Raw genomic sequence first — 25159 nt, 5'->3', positions numbered from 1 at the left:
AGGGAAAGCCAAAGGAGAGAATGCTTACACTGTAAATAAATACGTGCCTTCCTGCCATTAGGGTTTGTTTTTCCTAAGTCATTACTACTATATATCTAATCACAGGAACATCTTAAAACACTTTCCCATTGCTGTTAGAGCAATGCATTATTAATGCTGTGCATTATCATCAACCTAGTCTGTCATTCACAACAATCTGTAGCTGACTGTACAAGATCAATGAGCAAAAATTTTATCACTTTTATCTGGAGTGTATCATTTTTTATGGGCCCCTAGTACAAAGTTAACACAGTGGTATGATGGCTATGCTCAAATTCTACTAGGATCTTTTCTGTTCACTTTTATTCTTAGCTTCTGAATGAAGCAGCAAATCTTAAGKTCTGCACACACTTGCTAATGAAACAGTAGAAGAAAATTTTGAACATCAGTGGTGCAGGCAGCACTGACTATTTCATAGCTTGGATAGTATGGCCATCGGATTTATTATGTTAGTGAGAGTCACTCCATTTTTTTTCTGTCATGACCACGCTTTCATACATTTCTATATGTCCAGTAAGATCAAAGCCAACTTTTGATCTGCTAAGCAGATCTGTTATTTTATGGAATTAATTTTGATTTAAATAGCTACAAAGGATTTATCCATCAAAGAGTTATATGATCAGAATTAGGAACATATATCATGCCACTAGACAATTAAAAAATGACCTTTTTAAGAATAAAAAACAGTAATGCTTATTACATGAAGTTATGCTCAAAATAGTGATTAATATGAGAATTTTTTAATGTGCATGCATGTAGTCTGACAGGAATGGCCTGCTGCCTAAAGCAAGAGGCAGTAGTGTCTGCTTAGCAGCTAGTAATTACCTATGAATGGAATATTTTTCCTTCATCAGCAATTGTTTATGAATCTCCAGATATAAATGATAATACAAAAACAGAGAAACAGTTTCATATTATGAAAGCATGCTTGATTACCCCAACAAAATATATGAGATATGGTTACCATTAATTGGAAGCAAACAAAATATAACATGGACTATGCATTTAAGAATAAAATCCATCAATAACTTTAAATTAGAAATGCTATAGTTGAAATAAAATCTACTTAACATTCATCTTAGAGAACCGTGCTTAACTACCAAACAATATCAGAACATGCAGATCAAATTTTATTGCCAACAATTAAAAAAAAAATCTTTCTTGGATCTTTAGGAAATGTGTATGTACTGTTCATTTTTTAAATTGAAAGTATTTAAACTTACTTTGCTATTAAATAAAAATCAGTGTTGCCAGATTGGTACAAGGGAGAGGGTAAACAAGTAGAATTTTAGTATAGGTGGGAACTTGAATTCATGCTAACAGAGAAGTGGGAGAGTGTTGTGTGTCTTTCAGGAAGGTAAGTTCCAAGGGTAAGACCATTAAATTGAAGACGTTAAATAACAAAGACAGTGAGGGATTGGGCTGCAGACCGTTATCTTCTTACAAACCTCAAGTAAGCTTTTTATATTCAGATCTGAATACTATTTGCTGAATAGGCTAGATAGCAAAAATACTGCTTGTGTAAGGTCTAGGGCATCAGGCTTCAGCTTTGCTTACTGGAAACCTATGGCATGATTTATAGAGATGGCATTTATTCCTTCTTACACGAATCTCATTTTAACCAAATCCTGAAAACGTATACCCCAGACTACACAGATTTGAAAAGAAGTCGAGGGTGTAGAATAGCTCTGGGGTAGGCTAGCGTGAAGAACGGAGCCAATGCAGACAGAAGTCATCAGACTTGATTAGCAGTGGACATTGTGCTGGTYTTCTACAAAGACTTGCATTCAGGGTGAGTAAGGCAGTAGGCATTTTGTGAGGAAAATAACAAACAAACAACTCCCAGGGAAAATGTAGGAAGGACACAAACTTCTAAATTGGCGTGTGATATGGGAGCAAACTGCTGAGAGTTAGATTTAAGGTGTCAGCAAAAATGTGTGTTCTCTCATTATGGTTATTATCACTGAAGCAGCTGGTTTATTCATGCGCATGCATGTGTTATGTGAATAATGTAAAGTCTGCTCAGAAAAAACATTACTTTACATCGAGAATGGCTGACTACAAACAAAGGAACCGCATGCAGGGTTGGTAGGAAAGAGAAATACTGTACCAATTGGCAAGGGGCATCCAGCCCATCCAGGCCAGGCTGGCCTGGCTCCCCTTTTTCCCCCTTAATTCCACGGAATCCCTGTTTGTAAAGATTAACTTGCAATGTTACTGTCAAGGAAATGCCTTCGGTATTGACTTAGCTGGAGCAAACAGATAACATGGTGAGGCAAGAGGAGCAAGCTCACAGCACTGGTCATTGCAACTTGTGGGACACTGACTGTGATGCACATCAAATTTGGTTCCCTTCYAACATGTTCAGCAGAAAATAATAAAAACAGCATTTTTTTGGAAGGTCTTTGGTTTTGTCCTCCTAATTTGATTTAAAGTCTATTCCCAATTTCCAGACCTCACAATAAGGCTCTATTAACAGAGGGTAACAGCTAATACTTGAGCTGGTGCTTGTTCCTCTCCCCTCATTTCTTATTGCATCAATCTACAGCAGGATCAACTGTCCAATACACAAGTGAGACGTACCAATGGGCAAGGTGCATCTAATCCAGGAGCACCCTGTTCTCCTTTCTCCCCTTTAGGCCCTTTTTTGCCTTTCTTTCCCTTTTCCCCCTGTGGACACAATGGTTTGGATAAAACACATTTCATTCTTTTGGATAAAAGATTGGTTCAAAAGTTTGGGGGGTTCTTTTTAAGCCAATGGAGAGCTGAAAGGACACTTACCACTGTGTTCTGGTTTGGATGGTGCATTATGTGGAAAAATAAATGATATGATCACAAGCAAAGAACTGCAATCAGTTGGTATTACTTTGTGTTGATACTTCCTATCATTATTATGAAAGTTTTGAACCCTAGAGCAGGGCTTGAAATAACAAACTGATTTCTCGAGATAGAGGCAGATCTGCAAACGCATGCAATCCACAATCCAAAATTAGAGGTCTCCGGTTTTCTCTAAGTGATAGTTCTGAAGTGTACACACAGCCTAAGCTGAATTTGCCAGCTTCTTCGCAGATTCCTCTGTCACTAGTCAGAAGTAACTTTACAAGAGCAAAACTTTTAGTTAATCTAAAAAGAGCTGAGGCCTGGCTGCCCAGGGTTTCTGGCAAAATTCTACCAAGTTCCCTGGCAAAGTGTCAAGGGCAAGTGTGGCCCAGAGCAGCCTTTGCTGAATTCATCTCCTGCAGCTGAGCATTTGGACAGAGACTGGGACAAATGCTGTTCTGTCCATGTAAACCCACTGATGTCACTGAGGGCACACCGATACCCCTCCAAATACAATGTGAACCTTCATTTCAAGCCCTGTTACAAGGATCAAAAGATACAAACTGCTTGATGGAGAGATGCTGTGGCACTTGCAATGATATCATAATGTCTTGATATCAGAAACAAGTAAAAAGTGGTAATTACATTTTCTATATCTAAACATTCCAACATTTAAATGTTCCCTCTACTGCTTGCAATGTTTCATCTACTTAATTTAAAAAGAAAACTCAGTGCAAAATCAAGGGATTGAATTACATTAAAATAAGACTTCCAAAGCTTAGATTACTCACAGACATTAGACACTGTAAAAGTTATTCTTTATTTTCTCTCTCTCCTCGCCTCTAAGCTATCTGCAAAGATGACCTCACCTTCAAGCAGTGTATGATGTTTTAAGAGTTCATTTTATAATTGATATCACACCAGTTGATCACAATGGTAAATGAGTTTCAGGCTCACTCTGAGTTTCACAAAAATYAAAAAATATTTTGTTAAAAAATGAAACAAATTGGACTAAGATTGTAAAAAATGGGATAGGAAGGATAAGTAAATCAGGAGTATCACAAAGAAATGGGAAAAATAGTCAAAGGAAAATTAGTATGACACTGGAGGACCAGCAAGGAAGGTCGTGGCTATTGGGAGGATTTAAATTGTGAGGAAAAGGGTAAAAAAGACAAGGAAGTGTAAGGAATGAAGGTAGAAGGAGAAGGAAGGAATGCCCCTTTGGAAAGACGGACAGATTTTGGTAAAGCACAGTAAACAGACATTTAACTAGTTCCACACCAGCACAGAAAGACTTAATCCATTAACAGAAGCCATCTTCAAACTGATAAAAAAATTAATTTTCTATACCGTATTTTAAAAGGAGATTATATTATTCATGTAATAGCATTGCATACTTGACATTCAAATGCAAAAAAAATTTCCATGAACAAAACATACTGTAATCATGACTACACRGGAACAAAGTTCCTCCTCTATCTTTTCTGTGTGCCAAAAAGTTGTAGATTATTTAGGAGGAAAGCGACTCAAATATTCTTATTTAGCAAATTGTAAGATTGTGACATAATCAAAATCAGGAGTCAGGAGTTGTAAGTTGGCTAAGTTTTCATATCACATCTACAAGTATGGCAGTATAGCAAAGAAACCCAAGAGTTTCCTGGTCAAATCTCATGTTATTGGTGCATGGTGTAACACAAAGTATTTGCAAGCACAGAGCCTGGGCATATTCTGAAAATGATTCTGAAAATGTGCAATCACACTTTGGTTTCTAACTCTTCTTTACATATTTAAGACTTATATTTCATTAACTTGTTGTGTGACAAATCAGGAGCTGACTAAAGTTGCAGTTTGTAGGGTAAACCTAAGATCTTATTCCAACCAGAGCAGCAATAATCTGTGTAGAAAAGAGAACAGTCTGAATTCCTTGAGCACTCTGCTAGTTTTTGCATGGACTGACTTCTCCCTTAAGCTGCACCTCCCTACCCTGAACTTTGGGGAGCCACAGAAAACAAGSACATCTATATCTGCTGGATTAAAAAAAAAAAAAAAATTGTTTACTTCCAGCCCTGCCTCAGTGCCCACAGAAACCCAAATGTGCGGCACTTTTTTAACACAGTTACAATTGGAAGACTTCCCAGGCACGACAGGCCCAAATTTTCATCAGTACATGAGTTGGGGGGAAGAGGTGATGCTTTTCCAGCCAATCTTGTTATACACCAGACACCTCTGTCAACCTTAACAGCAACAGAAACAACTGCACAGTTGGACCAGGACACTCTCATCTTCTATGTGACTCAATCTSTATGTTTTCTTAACTGTCGGACCTTTTTAAAAAGAGAGAAGTTGAAAAAAGTGAAATTTGAACCACCATTTTCTTTTTAGTAATTTTCTAAAGCCTGTTTACTGATGTAGAATGCAGCACTTAACAGATGATTTTTAACAAACTGTTTTCACACAACTTAAAAATACAAATCCAGTTAACCAATTTATGTGTGCTCCTGGACTGTAACTGTATATGAATAATTACAGCCAGGACACCTTTTTTTTTCTTTTTTTTACAGCCAAGTTAAGCAGAAATAATAATGCAAACACTGACTTGGTTTCACTGTATCAGTGACAGACTACATTAAAAATCACCAGTCTAGGATGTGATCTCAAAACTGAAGTAGTAAAGATTTATTCCCTATCAAAGCATATCTATGAAAAAACAACTGTCACTGTCTCACATCAGAATTTTAGCAATAAGAAGTATTTTTGCAATGCAATTTGAATTTAGTTACTAAGCTAGAAATGTGCTAAACTGAACTTGTGCAATGCAATATTGCAAGCAATATTTAAATATTTAAATCTGCATTTCCAATGCATTCTCCTTAAGAAATGGGTTTATCTTTTCCCAAATTTCTGGGACAGACCAGAGCAGGCCAGGTCCTGAAAGCCTTCAGGAACAGCAAGCAGTTCAGCCACCTCTCTGAGTAACCTGTCCCAGTGCTGCCCTGTCCTCCTAATGAGTTAGGTTCTTCCTATGGCTTCTCTGAACCTCCCAAGGAGCAGCTCATGGCCCCTCGTTTTACCATCAGCCACTACCCAGGAGAGTTTCGCTCCATCATCTTTGCAACTTTCCTTCAAGTAGTTTCAGGTTACTATGATTTCCCCCTTCAACCTCCTCTTTGCCAGGCTAAGTCAGCCCAACTGCCTTGAYCTCTCCTATGGGTCGTGTGCCCCAGCCAGGCCTCTGCTAGCTCAGTAGCCCTCCTCCTCCAGTATCTCTAATATTTCTTGAACTGGAAGGCCCAAAATCCTGGACACAGTACTTAACTAGCCTCACCAGGAYTGAGTAGAGGGGGACAGTAACACAGTCCTCCCAGTATATCCCTATATGAGAACACACTACTGGCTCATTCAACGTGGCATCTGCCATAACACCCACTGCTTAGCACAGGGCAGCCATCTGGGCAGCCAGTAATCTATCACATCTGTTAGTCATCAGCTACACCTTTTACTGACAACTGCTGCTGAAGAGGAAAGGAAAGACTGTTTGCTTCTGGAGGACAGGCCACAGTCTCTGACAGCAAGCAACAGCTCACCATTCATTGTTATTACTCTGCCAGGTCAGCTGCTGCCTTTACACCACTCATCGAGACCCTGCTTAAGAAAGAGCTTTTCCCCCAAAATCAGTGTGTTACACACCAGTGATCTCCGAGTTCACAATGCGAACACCACCACAAGGGACAGAAGCAGAAGATACATTTTAAAGCATCTTAATCTGCCATGGTGAATCTTTTTGCCTGATTGACAGGTATTCCTTGATGGGATGTGGACCTAGAATAAACCTGTATATGTCAGCTAGGCAAAAAATTGTCGTCTGCACTATATATGCCATGTATATGGACTTTGTATTAAGCGGCTGGGGGTGTGTGCTAATTCAGCGGTTTTAGCAAGTAGAAGGGAGCACAGGAATTGGCTGCGGACTGCAGATACAGCAGAGGTTTGTTTATAAGCTTCCTCTGCCCACATTTCATCCTAAATTGCTTTTTATTGAGCATATTTCCAAGTCATGTGTCTGGAGAGCCTAAATAAGTTAGGCTCTTTCTGTTAACTTCCCTTTCTAGGGAACTTTCTGGGAAAGTTTTGGGGTTTACCTAAACTGTAGAATACGATTTCATTTCAGACCACAACCACCAAGTGTCAATATTTACTTCTCGGAATTGTAAATAAGACATTGCCAAAAACAAAAATTCAAACAGTTCCTATTCTGATTCATCTGGTATGGAACCCAGGCATGGCAGCACGGGATCAACAGGGAAATACTGCCAAGGGTCAGAGTTGATGTCTCCAGTATGAAATTACTATCTCGGTGACTCACTCATTTCAGTGATGTCTGCATTAAGAACTGGGGGCTGACAAGGGCTTTCAACAAGCATAGGATAAATTGAAGAAAATGAGCCTAAAAACCAGCTGTGAGTAGAACTCTCTCTTCCTCCTGCTTTGGCATATGTTGATATTAGCACTTCCGTGCATAAGTTTTTGTGGCCTTCTAACACATGATTTTGCTTAACACGTATCTGTAACCTGCCTTTTGGCACACAGTAAAAAGAAAGATCAGGATTAATGGGACAATTTATAAAATAAAGCCAAACTGACTGGGCTAAGGAATCACACAACAGTTAATAGCACTGAGGTCACCTTTTCTCCCTTTTCTCCTATATCACCCTTTTCTCCTCGAGGACCAGGGAAACCCTATAAAAAAATGGACAAAGATAGATTGGCTTTTACTTATGTGCAGTTTAAGCTTTCAAATACTCTTGGAAAACATACAGAAAGATAATTACACTACATGCTTTGCATGTGTATGTATGTGTGGGGGCACATGTGCACATGCATGCACATGAGTGTATGTGAGAACAGTATGTCTTGGTGTTTGGTAGAGTTATTTTGCCAGCAATGGAAAGCAAACATATCACTCAAAATGACAATAATCCATGCTATGTAACACATGTAACTTCTGGAAAAGAATCCTCCAAATTAGGGATTTCAATGGAGGACTAGAGTGAAAGGACTTCAGTAAGTCTTTCTCGCAAGCCAACGGAAGAGCCTATATTTTGGAATACATATTGTGTATAGAGTATGCAATTATTCTCTCTAATTAGGGATGAATTTATTTAACCAAACATCAGTGACTCCTTGTTCTGCTCTGAATGAGCCACAAGTTTGACTGGGGAAACATTTTCTTACCAAATGCAGTGGTTCATCCCATTGATTTCCACAGGACCATCTACTTGTATTACTAAGCACAGTATCTGGTGGGGACTGCTGGTAAGGGCTGTGCAATGCGCAACCTTTGTCCTCTTTATCACAGAGCAACAGCAAATACAGCATGTAGTAAACTCGCTGTATGTTCTACATGCACAGTACATGGAAATAAACTTCAGTTAAATTCAGTAAGCTGTTGCTTGAGAGATGCTTCCATACTATTATGAGTGCATTGGTCATATATATTACTTACATCAAGGCCAGGCTCGCCATCTTTGCCCTGCCAAAGAATCATATGAACTACATTAGTGTCTCTAAGCTTTGATACCAGTGGCCATCTTGATGCTGACTTCTGCGCTCCCTTTAGCAACACGTGTTGCTAAGACTATACACATAGCATTGCCATTAGTGAAGGACATTTCTGTCAGTGTTTAACATTTCCAGAAACTGATAACTTGACTGTAAAATTTTGCTGTAGATTGCACACAGATTACAGGAGCAGGCCAAAAGTACAAAAAAGGCCTATCATTTTTCATTTTCAGTTCACAAGAAGAGAGAACAGAAATTTGACTTTTTTTTAACTCACAAAAGTGCTCATCAAATAAACATGCACGCACGGCAAATTAATTCAGCATTCCACAGACCGAAAACTTTCTCCAGTCATTGATGCCTGATCCAATTAAATGGATCCCATTAAACCACAAGTCTGTATTCCAGCTTAAATTCATTTGGCTCAAACACATTAGAATGAAGAGGGTATGGAAACAACGAAATGGAAACTGCAGGTTTCTTACTGAGGCTGGCTCTGCCTTGCCAATCATGTTTATTTACATGGCGTCTCTTGTGTCAGTCTGCAAAACAGACGTGTCTACACTTAAGCAAGTCTTCAGCAAATTAAAATAAGTTGTTTTACTCAGTGGAGCTATCCTCATTTAGGCCAAAAGCAGCTTTCACCTTTTAGGAACAGCTAAAATTATTTAAAAGGTTGATTTAGTTTCATTTTCACGTGCGTGTGTGGTACTCAAAAGCACTTTGAAAAGCTTATTGTTAGTTATTCTTAGGTGAAGATGGTGTATTTTAAAAGTCCCTGCAGTGCCAAGCAAAACAAAAGTATGATGGCAAAATAGCCTTGCAACGAGAGAATCTGAACAGCTTATTGACATTATAAAATCACAACTTTCACAACTGCCCTTTATCCTGAACTCCTGCAGCTCTTCTGTGGTCTCCCGATCATTAGAACAGTAGAGAATCTGCAAGTTGCAGAAAAAGGAACAMCAAACTCTGGGTTTCCTCTCTCTTTTTGGTCAGATCTGCTCCATTACTTTTGCATAACTGCATGCATGAGTAGCAATCTAAGTCTGTGATACAGGCCAGTGACCTTACGTTGCCAGGAATTATTATCTATCTTTGCCTTTTCCAACTAATTGTATTGCTAGCTGAAAAGCTGCATAAAGTGCACAGTTTAATCAAGGAGTGATGAAAGGTGCAATGTGTACAAACTGCATGCAACTTACAGGCAAGCCATATGGTCCTCTGGGTCCGGGGTCACCTACAGTTCCCTTTTCACCCTGAAAAAAATTATTAAACAAGCAAACAAAAACATTGACTAGCTTAGACAGAAATGATCTCTAACAAATGCTTTCTTTTTCTTAAGTTAAAGTCTGTGCATGCCTAAATCTTTTGAGTGAAAAAGATCTGTCAAGCTCATTTTTGTTAAATGACTGAGGGCAGAGGGAAGGTATGTATTGCTCTCTAGGTGGAATGACATTCTGGGCATACAATATTACATTTGTTTTCATTGTTCTGGCTTATGAGTACCAATCTAAACATAAAAATATTCAATGTACAATCAGTGACTGAAAATATTTTTGAGAYTGAACTTGCACCGGCCTCAGTTATAAACTTGTAACAGGTGCAACACTGAGTTCAGTAAAAATCTAATGCAATGAAAACTGAGAATATACAGCATTAAGATCTAGTGTAGCAGCTGAGATCTGCCACTGTGATGAACAAAAATAATGTGTCAGTGAAAGCTTTGATTTAGCAGATAATGCTATTAATAATAAGATTGCGAAGATTATCCCATACATTGCACTATGTTGTTAACTGTGCTGTAGGATTCTAGATTAGTGATGTAAATATGCACATTAACAATGTACAAAACATGAAGAAATTATTCTAAAGTTTGACCTCATTCCCCAACAAAATCCATGGAAGAATTACAAGTTTCTAGAAGGATGCTGCCAAAATAATTTTGTGAGCTAAATATAGAGCAAACTTTTCCAATTGAAATTAAATTTCAAGAAAACAAGTTTCAGGCTGACAACAGCAACCACCTCTGCTATCCAACGGCTCTTCATCCAGCTGGACCTGGAGTAAACCTTTCCCAGTTAGCTAACACTGTCCTATGCAACCGTGGCCGCAGGCCCCCGTTTGTGATGCTGGTGGGTTGGCCGGCAGGCCGGGCTGGCAAGCACGTAAGACTCCAGCCAGGGTGGTGCAGGAAGCAGTTTTGTTACAGACTGCGGTGCTTGTTCTTCTGAGTAAAACCCAGCAGAAGAGCCATACTTTCTTGAGAGAACTAAACTGCTTAAAGTGTTGATGAGACAGAAGAATTTCCAGATCATCTTCAGTTCTCAAAAATCCCATCTGTATTCATCATGTAGGGTTATTTGGTTCCATCTTTTCACCTCTTTTCCTTAACATACTATCAACTTTAGTGCAAGGCTTCAGGCATATAAAAGTCCTGTGTTACATCCTAGCAATAGCCTCACTTAAGTTATTGAACTACTTCCATACAAAAGGTCTTCTAAACCTTGGGCTATTTACTACTCATTATTAATTTATTACTCTATTAAAAGCATAAGATTGATGTAGGTGTGCGACTGATTAATAGTGCCGATCACTTGTACTCTTAGCACAGCTCTAAAACCGGACTGCTTAAGTCTAGACTGTATTGACTGCATAATGCAAAAAATAGGCACCAAAATAAATTGAGACTCAACCTGTTGTTGAATAATCACAGCAATAAGGACTGTGTTAGGGAAAATGATCTGTTTTAGATACTTCACATTTTTATGTGGATTGATACTCTCTATACCCACTTCAGCCTAGTGGAGATTAGATGTCTAATGCCTGATTGTTTCTGAGCAGCACTTACACTGGATACATTTGTAGAAAAATAGGAGTATTGTGAAGTAAGAGCTGATTTATAAAGCAGTAAATCTCTTACAGCTTTAAAACTTTCTCTTAAGAAGAAACTAATGTGCTGACTTATTTATACAGTAGCTACAAAACTGTTTAATCGATACTTGAGATACGTCAAGACTAGCTAAGTATCATGTTTTATCTTAAACAGCAGAGACAACTGTACAAAGTTCCCTCAAGATAGGCCTGTAACATTGCTAAACATATGGTAGACATAGAAATACTGACAGATTAGCATATCAGTCTAGGGAAGTAATTTCATCTGTTCTGCAAAAATATATTTAGAAAAATGTATCTGACAGATTTTTTCCTTCCAATACAAAGCATGTGCTGAAAAGTGCTTGGAATACCGGAAGAGGTCCTGAATATTTGTGGATCATATAAGATTAATGGATTGTCATAGGCATATTGCCCTTAACAATCACAATAAATTATTTCTGTTAGGGAAACAGACATTCACAATATTCAAGAAAGTTTTTAATTTCATAAGACAACTTACCAGTGCCAAAAGAACAGATATTGTAGTCTTTGCTTTTGCCTCCCATTTCAGTTCAATATGCTGAATCATGGGTGAATATGAGCTATGGCTTGCAAGAATAAAACTGCATAATTTGCAGTTTTATGGTGTTTCTATTAAAATTGATATGGAGATTCCATAGCACTTGTGACAAACATTGTAACCAAAGAAAAAGGATGCATTTTGTCTCCTAGTACAGAAGTCCCAGAACAATGTCAGCATGGTATAGATTATGTGCCTGAGAGCCAAAAACAAGCTCAAAGACAAGTCTTTGCCATCAAGGCAAGAGTTTCTTGAAATTAGTTTTTCATTAACTGCTTCTCTCTTCCAGCTTAAGACTGATGAGAGTTTGCATGCCTACCGCACCTGTCAGTAGCCTGTATATTTACACGTTCCCTTTCACTACTAGTAGTTCAAGATGTTTATCTGTCTACCAATGCTTTTTATTTTCTCTCAAGACACTATGTAAGAAAGTTAGTTAGGCAAAAAGTCTGATTCAGAGGCCTATATATAATCAACTCCTTTGTCTAATGAAGATGGCCACAGTAAAGGATCCCTGTGCTCCTAGCAAAATGATATTTTCAATGGCTGAAGAATTTACTGAAGTCATTTTGTTTCTCCTACAAAAAATGCACAAATACAGTATTAAAATGTTCATCGGTATCATCCTTAAGGAGGTGTTTTATCCTGTGTTAGCTTTTAGTAGTCAACGAACAGTTTAAAGAGAAAACTACATGGCTAAGCTCACACAGTGAGTTAACGGCGTATTTGTTCTAAAATTCATGGCTTCCTATTTTCTAGTAACATGCATTATTTCCCTAGCCCACTTTTTCACCAAAGTAATTTTTGTATATAAGATTGCCTGATGTTTTCTATTTTAACTAAGTACCTAAATTTGAAACAAAACAACCAACTCTAATTTGCACAACAGACTGTTCCATCTAAGAAGAGCAATTCATCATTGCCACAAACACTGACTATAAAAAAGTAAACCATTATGTTTTAATTTGATTATATTTTCTTTCCTTAACTTTTAAAGAGGCATAAATGTATAGTGAAGAGCATTTTACTGTATCCTCTTATTAAAGTGAGACTGGGTTTTCAAATTTCAAATAACGTGGATATAAGAATGTGGTTATGTTTCACCTTAGGACTCCCAAGTGCCCTTCTAGGTTAATACCAGCCCTTCCTCATTAGCAAGGACAAAATACGATCCTGTAGAGTGATAGTAAGCAGCGACATTGTGTGCYATATTTATTTAAAGGTTAACAAATGAAATCTGCAGACAAAAATATTTTGCTTGTACTTTCACATGAACATGTTCAACAAATGCATGTGCAAATTGTAAAATTGCATTAAAATACACATTTTATTAATTAGTGGCACATATAACAGGCTGCAGGCACCTGTTATACAACTAAGCTACAAACAACTCCTCCTCCTGAACATATTTAATATTTACCAAATAAACAACTATAGCAATAATCTTGCTAGTTGACTGAAATAAATCCTTGCATTTTTTTTATGAGCTTCGTTCCATTCTTTTAGCTGCACAGAACATAGTGGGTGTACAGGAATTTTTTGCATGCCTCAGTTTCTACATCTTTGCAAATCTGTTCCTCTGTGCTTAAGCAATTACTGAACCAATTGCAACCCAACAGTTCTTATCCCCTTTATAACTACTGCTTATCAACAGCCAGAGTAGGTCTGATTCTAGATCCAGCTGCATGACTTATTCTGACTTTGGACCCTTTGGAAAGAACAATTATGTTTATTTTCCATAATTTAGAAAAATAGCTTATATTGTAGTACATTGCTTTTGAAAAAAATTGGAACCAGTGGTAGGCACATCTTTCAAGATAAAATCTCGTAATGCAAAAAGTACAATATCTATATATGCTTCTATATGTATATCTCATCTAAATTATTTTCAGAAGTATAGAATAAGATCTTCAGCCATCTTGCCACAGAATTAAGAGAGAGAAAAAAAAAGGTATGTTTTAGTTGCAGAAAGACTTGAGTGTAATTCCTGAGGGAAAAAAGAAAAAAACCCAGAAAAGGTCCTTCAGATCATCAACTAACCTGAGCAGTAACTACAAGCTACTGTTCCTGTTTTGGACTGTGCTGCATGTCTTGCATTATTTCTCAATATGCAGCTCTGCAAAAGCGAATCCTCAAGTCATGCATACCTATCTCAGATGTATGGCTGTTAAGGCTAACTGGACCTGTGCCACATGGCTGTGTCCTTAATATAGCAACTCTGAAGTCGTTTTAGCACAGCTGTTTTGCTGAACTGAGAAATTCAGAGAGACATGATTCTAGGCTACGAACTCCTTGGAGGCTTTAGTCAGTATAAGGTATCGTCTTTTGTTTTCTTATACAAGTTAAGGGCGGTATTGTTAAAGTTGACAGGCTCATAGGTAAACAATAGGGGCTGTATCTTATTTCCATCAGAAAAAAATTACTGGGAATATTTCAAATGAAATAGGAGGGTTCCAATCCTCCAAGCTTAAAGAGAGAAGGAAAGTTTAAAATTTTTAGAGTGGCTAGAGATTTGCTTAAAAATAAGGAAAATAGGTATGTGAAAATAATTAAGGAATACTCATTTTTTTGCCATTGCATATGTTCACAGTACACAGTCAGATCACACTATTTTCTATTGTCTCAGTTTCCCCTCAATCTATACGTACAAGTAATGAAACCAAACAAAACTATGTTCTACGTAGAACCGTGAACTCAAAAGTCCAGCAAGCTTCTTACTGATTAGCAATTACAAGATCACTGCCTCTGAAGTTAGTTACAAATTCATCTCTTGTAACTTAAACATATAGATGTGTGAATAATTTGAAAGCATATACGGTTCTGGGTTGATCCTTAAACAGATGAGATATTATTATGTTCAGTAACATCTAGGCATGCAATTAGTAGCCATATGACATTTTATTTGCCCTCGTGCCATTTTCTCCATGAAGAAAAGCACATTCAAAGAATGTTACACTTACTCTCTCTCCTTTAGGACCTGCAGGGCCATGCGGACCAGCTGGGCCATCAACACCCTTGAAAAACAAAAGAAAGAGGATGAGAGAGATGTCTTGCTTTTACAAGTCTTTGTTTTTAATAGCTATTTTCCAGCAGAGAACTAATATGGAATCAGTTTTCATATAGATTTAATTTGCGATAGGACCTGGGCAAAAAAAAATCCATTTATCTTCCAAAACTCTATTGATAAGCTCTGAGGTTGTGAGGTAGCCCATCTTTCTTGTAGTTGGATTGGACTTTAATTCCTTATTAAATTTAATGTCTTTGTAAATCTTCTGATTTACAGGAATAAAGGGTCAAAAAGGGACTTTTTTCTTAAACGATGATTTTTTTTTTAATTGTAATGTCTACTGTACAGGTGGACACACCGGTCACAATGATTAGTGTCAGGCTTACTGAAGCCTTCAAATACATATCTCCACCCTTCTTTCGCTTCATCCCTTTCTTTATCATTATAAAAGCCAAGAATTTAACATTAATTTTGAGTATGAGAGTGCCTGAGGCAAGACCCCAGCAGACTGCCATACACTTCACTGATTCAATATTAGCATTAAACAAATACGCTTTCTTGTGTAAACCAAACTCCTTACCAGGGAAATAAGAACCCACCAAGATGTTGATATTTTTCTTTTAAACACTGCTTCAAATCACTGCGTTAAGCATTCCACACTGTTGATTTCATTGCTGATGTGGAAATAAGTACAAGCAAAAGAAAGGAAGACATACAACATGCTTCATTCAAGCGGTAGGGTTGCTTACAGAGGCCTAGAGAGCTAGTCACTGTGACACCACTTCAGTCCCCAGGCTAGTGCAAATCAAGGAGGAACAAAATACCCAGAAACAAAATAAATATGGTTAGATATCCTGTGCTACAACCCTATTTAAGCAGGCTTTGCAGCACAACTATCCAACCAAAAATAAATACCAAACTGCCTTTTTAAGATTCAGAGCTCCTTCTACAGAGAATTACATTCTCCTCCCCACACTCATCGCCGCTAGAGCCTGCTCTTTGGCCCCCTCCAATACAACGTGGAAAATGCTTGAAAGTTTTGCCTTCATTCCTACGTGCCATGTGTGAGCTCGGCAGGAGAACTGCTGGAAAGCACACGGACTTGGCAACAAAGAATGACGCAGAAACACAAGGGACTCACCCGGGGTCCTGGCTTTCCATCTAAGCCAGACGCTCCCTGCACGATTAGGTGGAAACATGGATGATGGATATAACACGAATGACAAGAACGTGAGATTAGTAAGTTGTGCTGATGAATAAACATAATTCAAACATACAGTACAAGTTGTGACAGGGTTCTGGAATGGGTATCACATTACTACAGCATGTTAGTTAAAAAAATTACATAAAACATCAAGAGCCTCATTGTGTTCTCACATCATCTCTGACCCATCTGTGGCTTCGTATCAGAATACATTTTATCAGAATAAGCATCAAGCTACATGAGTGCTATGAATATCAGATGTTAAGGTGTTTTGAGCCTTAACACACTAATATTACTTTGTAATTTGTTAGCACGCTTTCTCATTTGTAAATAATCACAGTGCTGAGTATTATACTACACAAAGAAAGAAAAATATATGTTAACATCGATAGGAAGTATTTAAGTGTAAGTAAACTGCATTAAGTAACCAGCAAAATCCGGATCCCCGCAGCAATGGCCTCATTCATTTCCAAGAGCCCAGGCGACAAGCAGACTCCCCGTTTTTCAGTGTATTGCCATTTCAGAGCACACTCACGGGCTGGAAGCCTGCAGCACGCAGCACCTCGGCCTACTGGCTTTAATATCCTTGGGGACGGCATGACCTCTGCTGGATTTTATGTGAATAACATACCAGCACTGCAAGATCTAAGGGACCATCCAAGGACTGTTGGCAATAATGCTAAGACTAAAGGGACCAAAATTGTTTGGATACCAGGGACATGAGCGTTAATATAGGCCAAAAAAGGAGAGAGAAATAACTCATTAATAGTGAAAATGAGTCTTTTTTTAGAAAATAAAACATCTGGACTTTGCAATCTAAAATGATATTTAGAAAAAAAATACTGAGAAGCAAGACAAGAGCTATATAATTTGTAAAACTAAAGGAATATTTTGCTGAAGGCCTGAACAAACATTTCTGGTGGAACCAAAGATTTCTTTTTTCTTTTACTCATTTTTGACAATTTGGCTATGAACTGAAAAACTCATTCATTACATAGCTGTAACTGTCAACTTGAAAATGGTCAGTTTTATCAAAATAAATGTAAATTCTCATTGAAGCTGATTTAACTTAGAGTCTCTGCACAAAATTCTTTAAAATATTTATCAGGAGTTTTGTTTTCTTTGGATCATCTAAGTTTTTCTCCTCCATTTTACTATTAGATTGCAATCACATGGAGTAACCCCCATGTTAGAACAAGAGATGAAATGAACTACTTCTGTGAGGAAGAAGTAAAACTAACTTCTCACAGAGTGCTTTCAAATGCACAAAGCAGCACACAGAGTATTTTCTCCTTTATCACCTTAAATTACAAGAACCATAACATTTTCACTTGAAAATTTTATCTTTAAAGTCTTTCATTTTCCTTCTAAGACAAAATTCTTGCCAATCAGAATGTTTTCTAAAGCATACAAGGCAAATATCCTTGCAAAAGGCCAAGTAAAAATCCAGCATCCACAGTGAATGAAAAAAAAAAAACAATCCCTAAACCACTTCTTAACTTTGTTCAGTTAGACCTCTCAATTTTAACTGAAAAAGTTCTAACAGAGGAAGAAAAACTGAGGATATTAAAAAAAAAGTTCTTTTTTTAACACAAACACCATACAACATTGAAATAACAGTAACATTAATGGGAGTGATGACATCCTTGTGACACTAAAGACTTTTAACCGACACATAACAAAAAAAAAAAAAAAAAAAATGACAGCACTAGGTGTTACAGGATGTTACTGTGGACAGATTCTGGATAAAACAAAGCAAGACTGACATTCTGCTCCAACATGGTATATTTTATATATGCTGCTGAGTAAACCAGAGTTGTTCATTTAAAATAGAAAGAGAAATTTGTGATTTGCACTGAAATTGAATAGGCTTTTTTACTTACTGGAAGACCAAGGGGCCCTCTGTCACCCTTTTGACCTGCTTCACCCTTCAATCCTTTAAGACCATTTAACCCTGGTTCACCCTAAATGTAAAAGTATAAATGCCAAATATTTGGTGCTATAATGGGTATTTAAGCTGGGTAGAAGAAGCCACTCTCAGAAATAGCTGCAAATTCCAGTTCAAAAAAAGATACAGATTCAACCTTATCAACCTACTGGTAATCTACATACATGTATACAGTAATGTGCAAAAGTACTTGAGAAGTATAAGTTAGAGAGTTGAAATCTGTATGAAAATGCTACAGGAAACTGATGGATAATAGATTTTCTTGAGTCATTTCCTAATAATTATTTGAATGTTTAGATGATTTGAACTAACTGTGAGTCTGGTTTTTGGAATTTTGTCATATCTCATAAACTATCCTATACTGATAATTCAAACTGAAAGAAAACTGCTGCAAGAATAAGCCTCAAAACAGAAAGTTTCTACAGTGAGATCTCCTGAAAAGTATATTTTGTATGGAAGCAATGTTTTTTTTTCATATGGTAAACTGGAATTTGCAGCAACATCTTACATAAAGATATTTTAAACCTTTAAGCATACACAATTAAACAGAAACAACTTAAAAGAAGCATTATACAACTTAAAAGCACATTATACTGTGTCAAGGTATTTTTGGAGTCCACAGTTTCTGTGTTCATATACAGAAGTTTAAACAATTTAAGAAATGGCACTTGTCTTTCTGTGACTGTAAAAGCTTTGCATAGGTTATTACCTTAACTATTAAAAAGAGGATAATGGTGGCCTTGGGATTGCCAGTAAACTGTTCTCACATCATGTAAAACTACCTCAGCGTGGGGGCTGCCCCATCAAAAAGGGTAGTGACCATGCCGGCCTCTTTTGGGACACAGAAATACTTGGGTTTTCATCCAGGCTGCTCCCTATGGCCTTGTTCCTAGGTTTCCCTTTGATGTAGTACGTTACATTATATCATATCCTTTTTTTCAAAAAAATTCTGAATAGAAACTATTCTGCTGCCTTAAGTAACTCCAGATATCTTCTGCCTCCTTTGACCCTGCCTAAATAGCTATTTCTTTGTTCTTTTTCTATTTGACTCAATGTCACTTTCAGAGCAGTAGCACTAAGAACCCCGAAGTTTTGGGAACAGACCTGAGAGATCCCACCATAGCCTGAGTCTCTGGCCAAAAGCCTGAGGTCTGTGCTAGGATGGAGCAGACCTGACTTCAGAAAATGATTCATGACTCAAGCTTCTTAAGTCAAGGAAATACAAAGTCTCATAATGAGTCAAACATGGTATTGGTATGTCTGTCTCGCACCTTAAAAAAAGTCTAAACACACACCAAGAACTAAACTGAAAAACTCCTCCTCTTTTTTAAGTTGTGCATGATTAGGGAGATACAATTCTTAAAGTGATCATGGCTAACAACAACACTAACCTTAATGAATGCTGTGCTATACTGTCACACTGAATTTTAATGGATAGATAATTATTGATACGTGAATTAAAGAAGAAACTAAAATATTCCAATCCTCCAAAAATCTCCTTCTCCCTCCTTCCCCCTCCCCCCCMAAAAATCTGTTTTCTCAGGGGCTTAGAGTCCCTACTATATTATATTCTTCTATGTTCAGAAGTATAATTTGAAGTAATTCCAATTGCATTAGGGAAGTAGTGTACAACTTGTCCAGCAATGGGAAACTAAATAATTTAGTGCCACATCACAATTTTTAATAAAAAAATTGAATTCAGCTCAGAAGAAATATGAATCAGAAATGATCACAAAAAGTTTAAGAAGCTTTAAAGGCTATCTTTAATATTAAAATTTGCTTTAAGGTTTAAGAATATCAGAAATAATAAATAAGACATAAGACAAAACATAGCTGCATGCATTAAAAAATAAAGCATGACACTTTACAGACATCAAGACCGTGACTATTCAAGAGAGCAATTAATTTACCTTTGGGCCAGGCAGTCCATGAGGTCCCTGAAAATAAAGATCCCATTTTGAATTATAAAAATACACCACAAATTTTTAAGAGCTTTTTGCTTTAGGTGGGTGCAACTTGCAGCTGTATTTTTATCCTCACAAATGAACTGCAGCCTTCAGTAAAGCAACTGTAAACACCTGATACCGAGAATAAACCAGAACACTGGAATGTTATCACTAAGACAGGTATGTGCATCCATTTCTCCACTTCCCCCAAACTTTAAGACATGCAGAAAAGGTCCCTCTCTAAAGGTCACATGCTCTCATAGCACTTCTTTTAAGCAGGCATTACAATAAGAAGAGGGTTTAAGCCCTTTCTTTCTCCCACGCTTACCATAGGGCCTGGAGGACCATGTGGCCCTGCTGGTCCAGGTGGTCCTATGATCTACAGGTAAAAAACAAAAACAATGTCATTAAATGATGCAGAGTAAAGAACTCCCTCATGAACAGCAAAAAATAGACTGACTCTTCTTCTATGAGCAAACACTTAAAATAATGCAGTACTGCATACTGGCAACATGTCTAGAAATGGTCTTTGGAATGGGCACTATTCTCATTTGATAGACAAGGTATCTGAAGTATAGACTTGCTCATGCAAATGGCAACACACATCTCCTTACTCTTACTCCTGGGCGCTAAGACACATTTTGAAACATTACCAGGAAAAAATCTCTCTAAAACAAACAGTACTGAGCAAAGATGCTTGAACCTATTATATTTTGCCACATGTGCTCTTTAGCTGTGTCTGCACTAAATACAGGGGCTGAAGAGGATGATGTGTGATTTTATTCCTCCTCAATACTGTCAAATGGAAAGATACTAAACAATTCGTGGTAGGGTTTGGCACATTCTCAGTATTGCCCTTCATCTCTCCTTTTATTCAGTTTAGCCCACTTGTACCAAAAATTCTCTGAAGTCATTAAAAGTAGTAATCAGGTTGTTCAGCATTTAGTGTATGCATAATTCTGTGCTGGTTTCCTGAGCTTCGTCCAACAAATCCATGGCAGAGAATTTCCTGATGGTATTTAGACAGTTTAACATCCCCTCTTTCCCTGGATTTTACCGCCAAAAAGGGTGTTATTGTAAACTCTGAGGTGGCAGCAGGGATGTCAAGCCAGTCCTCCAAACCTATGTACAGCCCCTCTGCTACACAAACTGCTGGTGATAACAATAGTGACAACAAAACAGGCTTTGCAACACAAGACAAAGAAGAATGTCTCTGCAATCTCCTGGAAAATGCAATGCTTCTTTTGAGTGAAAACAAGCTGAATGACTTCACATGCTGAAGAGGTAGCAGGCATGCTCTATGACCTGTGAGTGTAAAGATCAACATCCATTTTCATTTCAGAGAAGGAGACTCACAGACACTGCAGAGATCAGGGCATCTAGAGCGTCTTGAGATGACAGACAAACTTTAAATTTTCAGAACTGTGGTTCTAAATACCAAGTGCATGTCACCACAGACAAGACAGTTGTCTTTTCCTCTGAAGTTTCGTAACATACTGTGCTCAAATAATGTTACTCATCACCCATAAAACAAGAGTATTGTGTGGTGTTTCCTTTTTATGCTTTTACTGTGCTTTGAAGATCAGGAGAATATCTGACCCTGAAACACTTAGAGATGTGTGTAGTCTTACAAGTGGACAAGCACAGAATAATAACACATTTCCATAGGTGTAATCATTCCTTTAAAATTATACACAGGCAAAAATATCTGTGAGAACACAGCTTCTTCCCCTAATGATTTGAAATGATGCCCAAGGACACCAAGACATGGTTCTTGGGTCACATGTCATTATTCCTGACATGTCTGAAGTCAGCCTAGGCTGCTTCTCGTCAAACAGAGCGTTCAGATAAGTTGGTTTGATCAGTTTTATCCCTCTATTATATCTTGCAAAGTATTTATCTTTTCATTCATTACAGATTCAGAAGGCTTTGACTGAACTGAGCAGGACTTGTTGTTAATGATGGGAATTTGAATATGGAACAGAATGAAATCTTTAACATTTCTTAAACAGTATTTAGCTTGATGACCAGAATTCCTTACATTTTTAAAAGGTAAGGACTATACTTCTTGAAAGAGCAAAATATTTTGAAAGCACAAGTGTAGCAAACATCAAAGACAACAGGAAGGATCAGCTAAGACATGAAGTGTTCTTCAGAATTAAAAGCTGAAGAACCATTGCTGGACTAATGTATCCACTGCAACAGTACAGTGAGACTTACCGAAGGGCCCTGGACACCAGGCAAACCAATATCTCCTTTTTCACCTTTCATTCCATTGGCTCCCTACAAAAGCATTACAGAATATCAACCATAAAAAGTTTTAATCTTATTAATAGTAAAATTCAACATAGAAAGTACAACATTTATTAGTAAGTAATTATCATTTTATGCAAARAATGAATACAGCATGCATATAATAGAATTGAAAGCTTTTATTGTGGTGTGACTTTAATAATAGCTGTTAGCAAATGTAAAWGTATGCTTTTGTATTATCAGCTATCAATTAAAATTAATACTTTTATGASTGGTTAAAATAGAGACAGATCTGGGGCATATTACTTATGAGAAGTCCTTAAGTTCAAACAGCTTTTCATGTATCTATTGTACTACGGATACATTTATGGATTTGTATTTTTACTGGCACATTTCATCTGTACATAYATATGGATAGGAATAAGAATGCACCTCTTAGAAATATTTATGTATTTTCTCTCCCTCCTCAATCTAAGTCATCTGGAATTCCTGTCAGTGTTCAAAACATAGTTCATTTTCTTGAACTTTACCAAAAYTATACTTGCCTAAGTTCTGCTTTACATCTATTACAAGAGACAAGCAAMTCTGGTCAGCACGCTGACTAATCTCTTTCCAAAGCAGTAGTTTTGTTTGACCATAAGTAGAATGAAAAGTTCTGACAATCCTACACCTCCTCCTAGGTTAGATGCAGGACAATCCTAAAATTTTTCCCCAKAGCTTTCTGTCTCAGTTTCAGTTTATCAGCACTGTTGGAAATTACTGGTAGTGGAAGAGATTAAAAAAAAAAAAAAAGAAAGAAAGAAAACAAAACACCAAGCATTTAAGCTAAAATAAATTCATTTTTCATACTCACTGGCAAGCCAGGCAGCCCAATTCTTCCTTTTTCTCCAGGCATTCCAGGTTCACCTGTATCCCCTTTTGAGCCTTTAGGACCCTAAGATATCATATATTTATCCAGCAATTAATATGTAGAAATGCAGCCATTATGCGACCACATATTATGCAGCAACACAATAATGATCATATGATTATGAAATCTATGCTGAACTCGGTCACAAAAATAATCTCCTGAAATAACTCACAGTTGCTCATATGATCTGCACTAGGTCATTTAATTATAAAGTACCTGTTCCCCATCAACTCCTGGAGTTCCTGGGGATCCTGGTTCACCCTGAAAAAGATGAGATGAAATTGGATTATCACTCCTAATTGTCCCAGGTGTCAATGGAAGGGTGCAGWGCTAGATGAACCGAGTTCATCAGTAATGTCTCAGACTGGTAAATTATCATTATTAACAACAAAACTGAAGAACACTACACCACAGAGAACATGAAATAGCATATGCAATACCTCTATGCAACATACTGAATAAATTGCCCAGTTGATTAGGCCAGTCCATAATCTTGGACTTAAGACATAATCTTATATAAATGCCAGAGAATGGCATGAGAATTAAAATAATAATAATAATAAAGAAGAAATCTGAGAAGGCTGGTGAAAAGACACCAGTCCAGTGGAGACTTTGTCAATTACTGGAACGAATACAGAATCAGGGCCCTATATACATGTAAGCATGGCAGAACCTTCATGTTTTCTTTTCCTGGCTAAAACTCACTCAGAGAAAGGGGTCTACAGTCACAAAAATAATGTCATTTGCACTGATTCCTGACTAGCATTCCCCAGAGGAACAGAAAATATTGATGGGCATGGACCATGATCTTGGAAACAGACTCCTGTTAGGTTGAATTCTGGTTTACATCATTACTTCTGAATAGGAACGCTCATCCATAAGGAGGAAAACCACCTCTGCAACACTCTAACTCCTCCTTGTTTTACAGCATACTCCAGGCTGTGGAAATGCTTTGTGCTGTGTAGATCCTAATGCAGAAATACATTTCTGTGCACTTAACTGCGTATTCCATTATCAATTTTCAAGTAGAAGGAAGAACTTAGTTTCTTAAAAGTTCTCAAAACAATTAACATCTATAATGTAATGTATTTCTTTATGATCTCAGGGATGAAGCCTAAAGTTCTAGTGTGGTTATTTAAGAAACATGTATTTACTCTTCAAAAAACCTGGAATCACTGAGGCAATTTCCTCCTTCCCAACACAGATTTGAGAGAAAGTATGATATATTAGTTTTAAGAAATAAGACTAACTAAACTTAACTAATGTAAAACCAATTTAAGGAGGGCCCACTATTTCAACACATTGCTTTTTAGCATAGGCAATTCCAGAACTTACATTTTATAGACTAGTGCAGCATATGGTATCAGTTGCATCTGCGCAGGCTGCTCACTAGTCTGCACTAGTTAGCACCATGCCCTGCCCCTCCGGGGTTGATCTGGGGTTGCAGCCAGGCTCCTGCTCACATGTGTACATTTTCACTTTTACTGAGGTTAGAACATACTACGCTTATTTGGGTGTGCACCACTGTAATGTAAAGCAACACTGCCACGCGCTCATGCTGTGGCCAGCAATGCCTTGTGTGCAGAGTTTTGTCTGCCTCATTCCTACCCAGCCAGAAGGGATGCACAGGAGGCTCTGGGCAATTGCACAGCTACACTCCAGACACGCAGAGCATCCTTTGCAGCAGAAGATGAGAGCACAGCCTCTGAGTAGATATACAGGGAGATGTCTCCTCCCTGCATCAGTACCAATTCATTTTGCTGCTTCTCATCTGAGCATGCTGCATGTGGCAACTAAACAAAACCGCATCTTTCTCAGAAAGCAGTTTGAAACATGTTGCATTCTGTAATATTACCAGTTAAATACGCTGTACAGGAGAGCTCCATGTAYTTGTGTGCACATGTCAGTGAAAAATGCAGAAAATACCTCCACTCTTAAAACGTGACGAGTAAAATAAGTAAGATCACCTTTGACCCTTGCAGTCCTTGGGGTCCTGGTGGTCCTGGTGGACCCTAA

General features: G+C 37.6%; 1 protein-coding gene across 1 annotated transcript in view; it reads right to left on the bottom strand.

Moving 5' to 3' along the window:
* Nucleotides 1-25159, bottom strand: part of COL25A1 (collagen type XXV alpha 1 chain) — a 308714-nt gene that overhangs the window by 4071 nt on the left and 279484 nt on the right. The window contains exons 27-39 of the mRNA XM_085309395.1: nt 25111-25155; nt 23360-23404; nt 23087-23167; nt 22201-22263; nt 20309-20359; nt 19945-19971; nt 17970-18050; nt 16024-16059; nt 14836-14889; nt 9624-9677; nt 8363-8389; nt 7543-7596; nt 2623-2709 (exon numbers count right to left, since the gene is read on the bottom strand). Coding sequence (XP_085165521.1) covers nt 2623-2709; nt 7543-7596; nt 8363-8389; nt 9624-9677; nt 14836-14889; nt 16024-16059; nt 17970-18050; nt 19945-19971; nt 20309-20359; nt 22201-22263; nt 23087-23167; nt 23360-23404; nt 25111-25155 — 705 coding nt within the window. The remainder of the gene's footprint in view (nt 1-2622; nt 2710-7542; nt 7597-8362; nt 8390-9623; nt 9678-14835; nt 14890-16023; nt 16060-17969; nt 18051-19944; nt 19972-20308; nt 20360-22200; nt 22264-23086; nt 23168-23359; nt 23405-25110; nt 25156-25159) is intronic.

Source organism: Rhea americana, unplaced genomic scaffold (genome assembly GCF_003343005.1).
Source record: "Rhea americana isolate MKP2758 unplaced genomic scaffold, rheAme1 scaffold_106, whole genome shotgun sequence".
In the NCBI taxonomy this organism is placed as follows: Eukaryota; Metazoa; Chordata; class Aves; order Rheiformes; family Rheidae; genus Rhea; species Rhea americana.
Note: the sequence above shows the minus strand (reverse complement) of the source record. Positions and strands in the feature narration are given on the sequence as shown.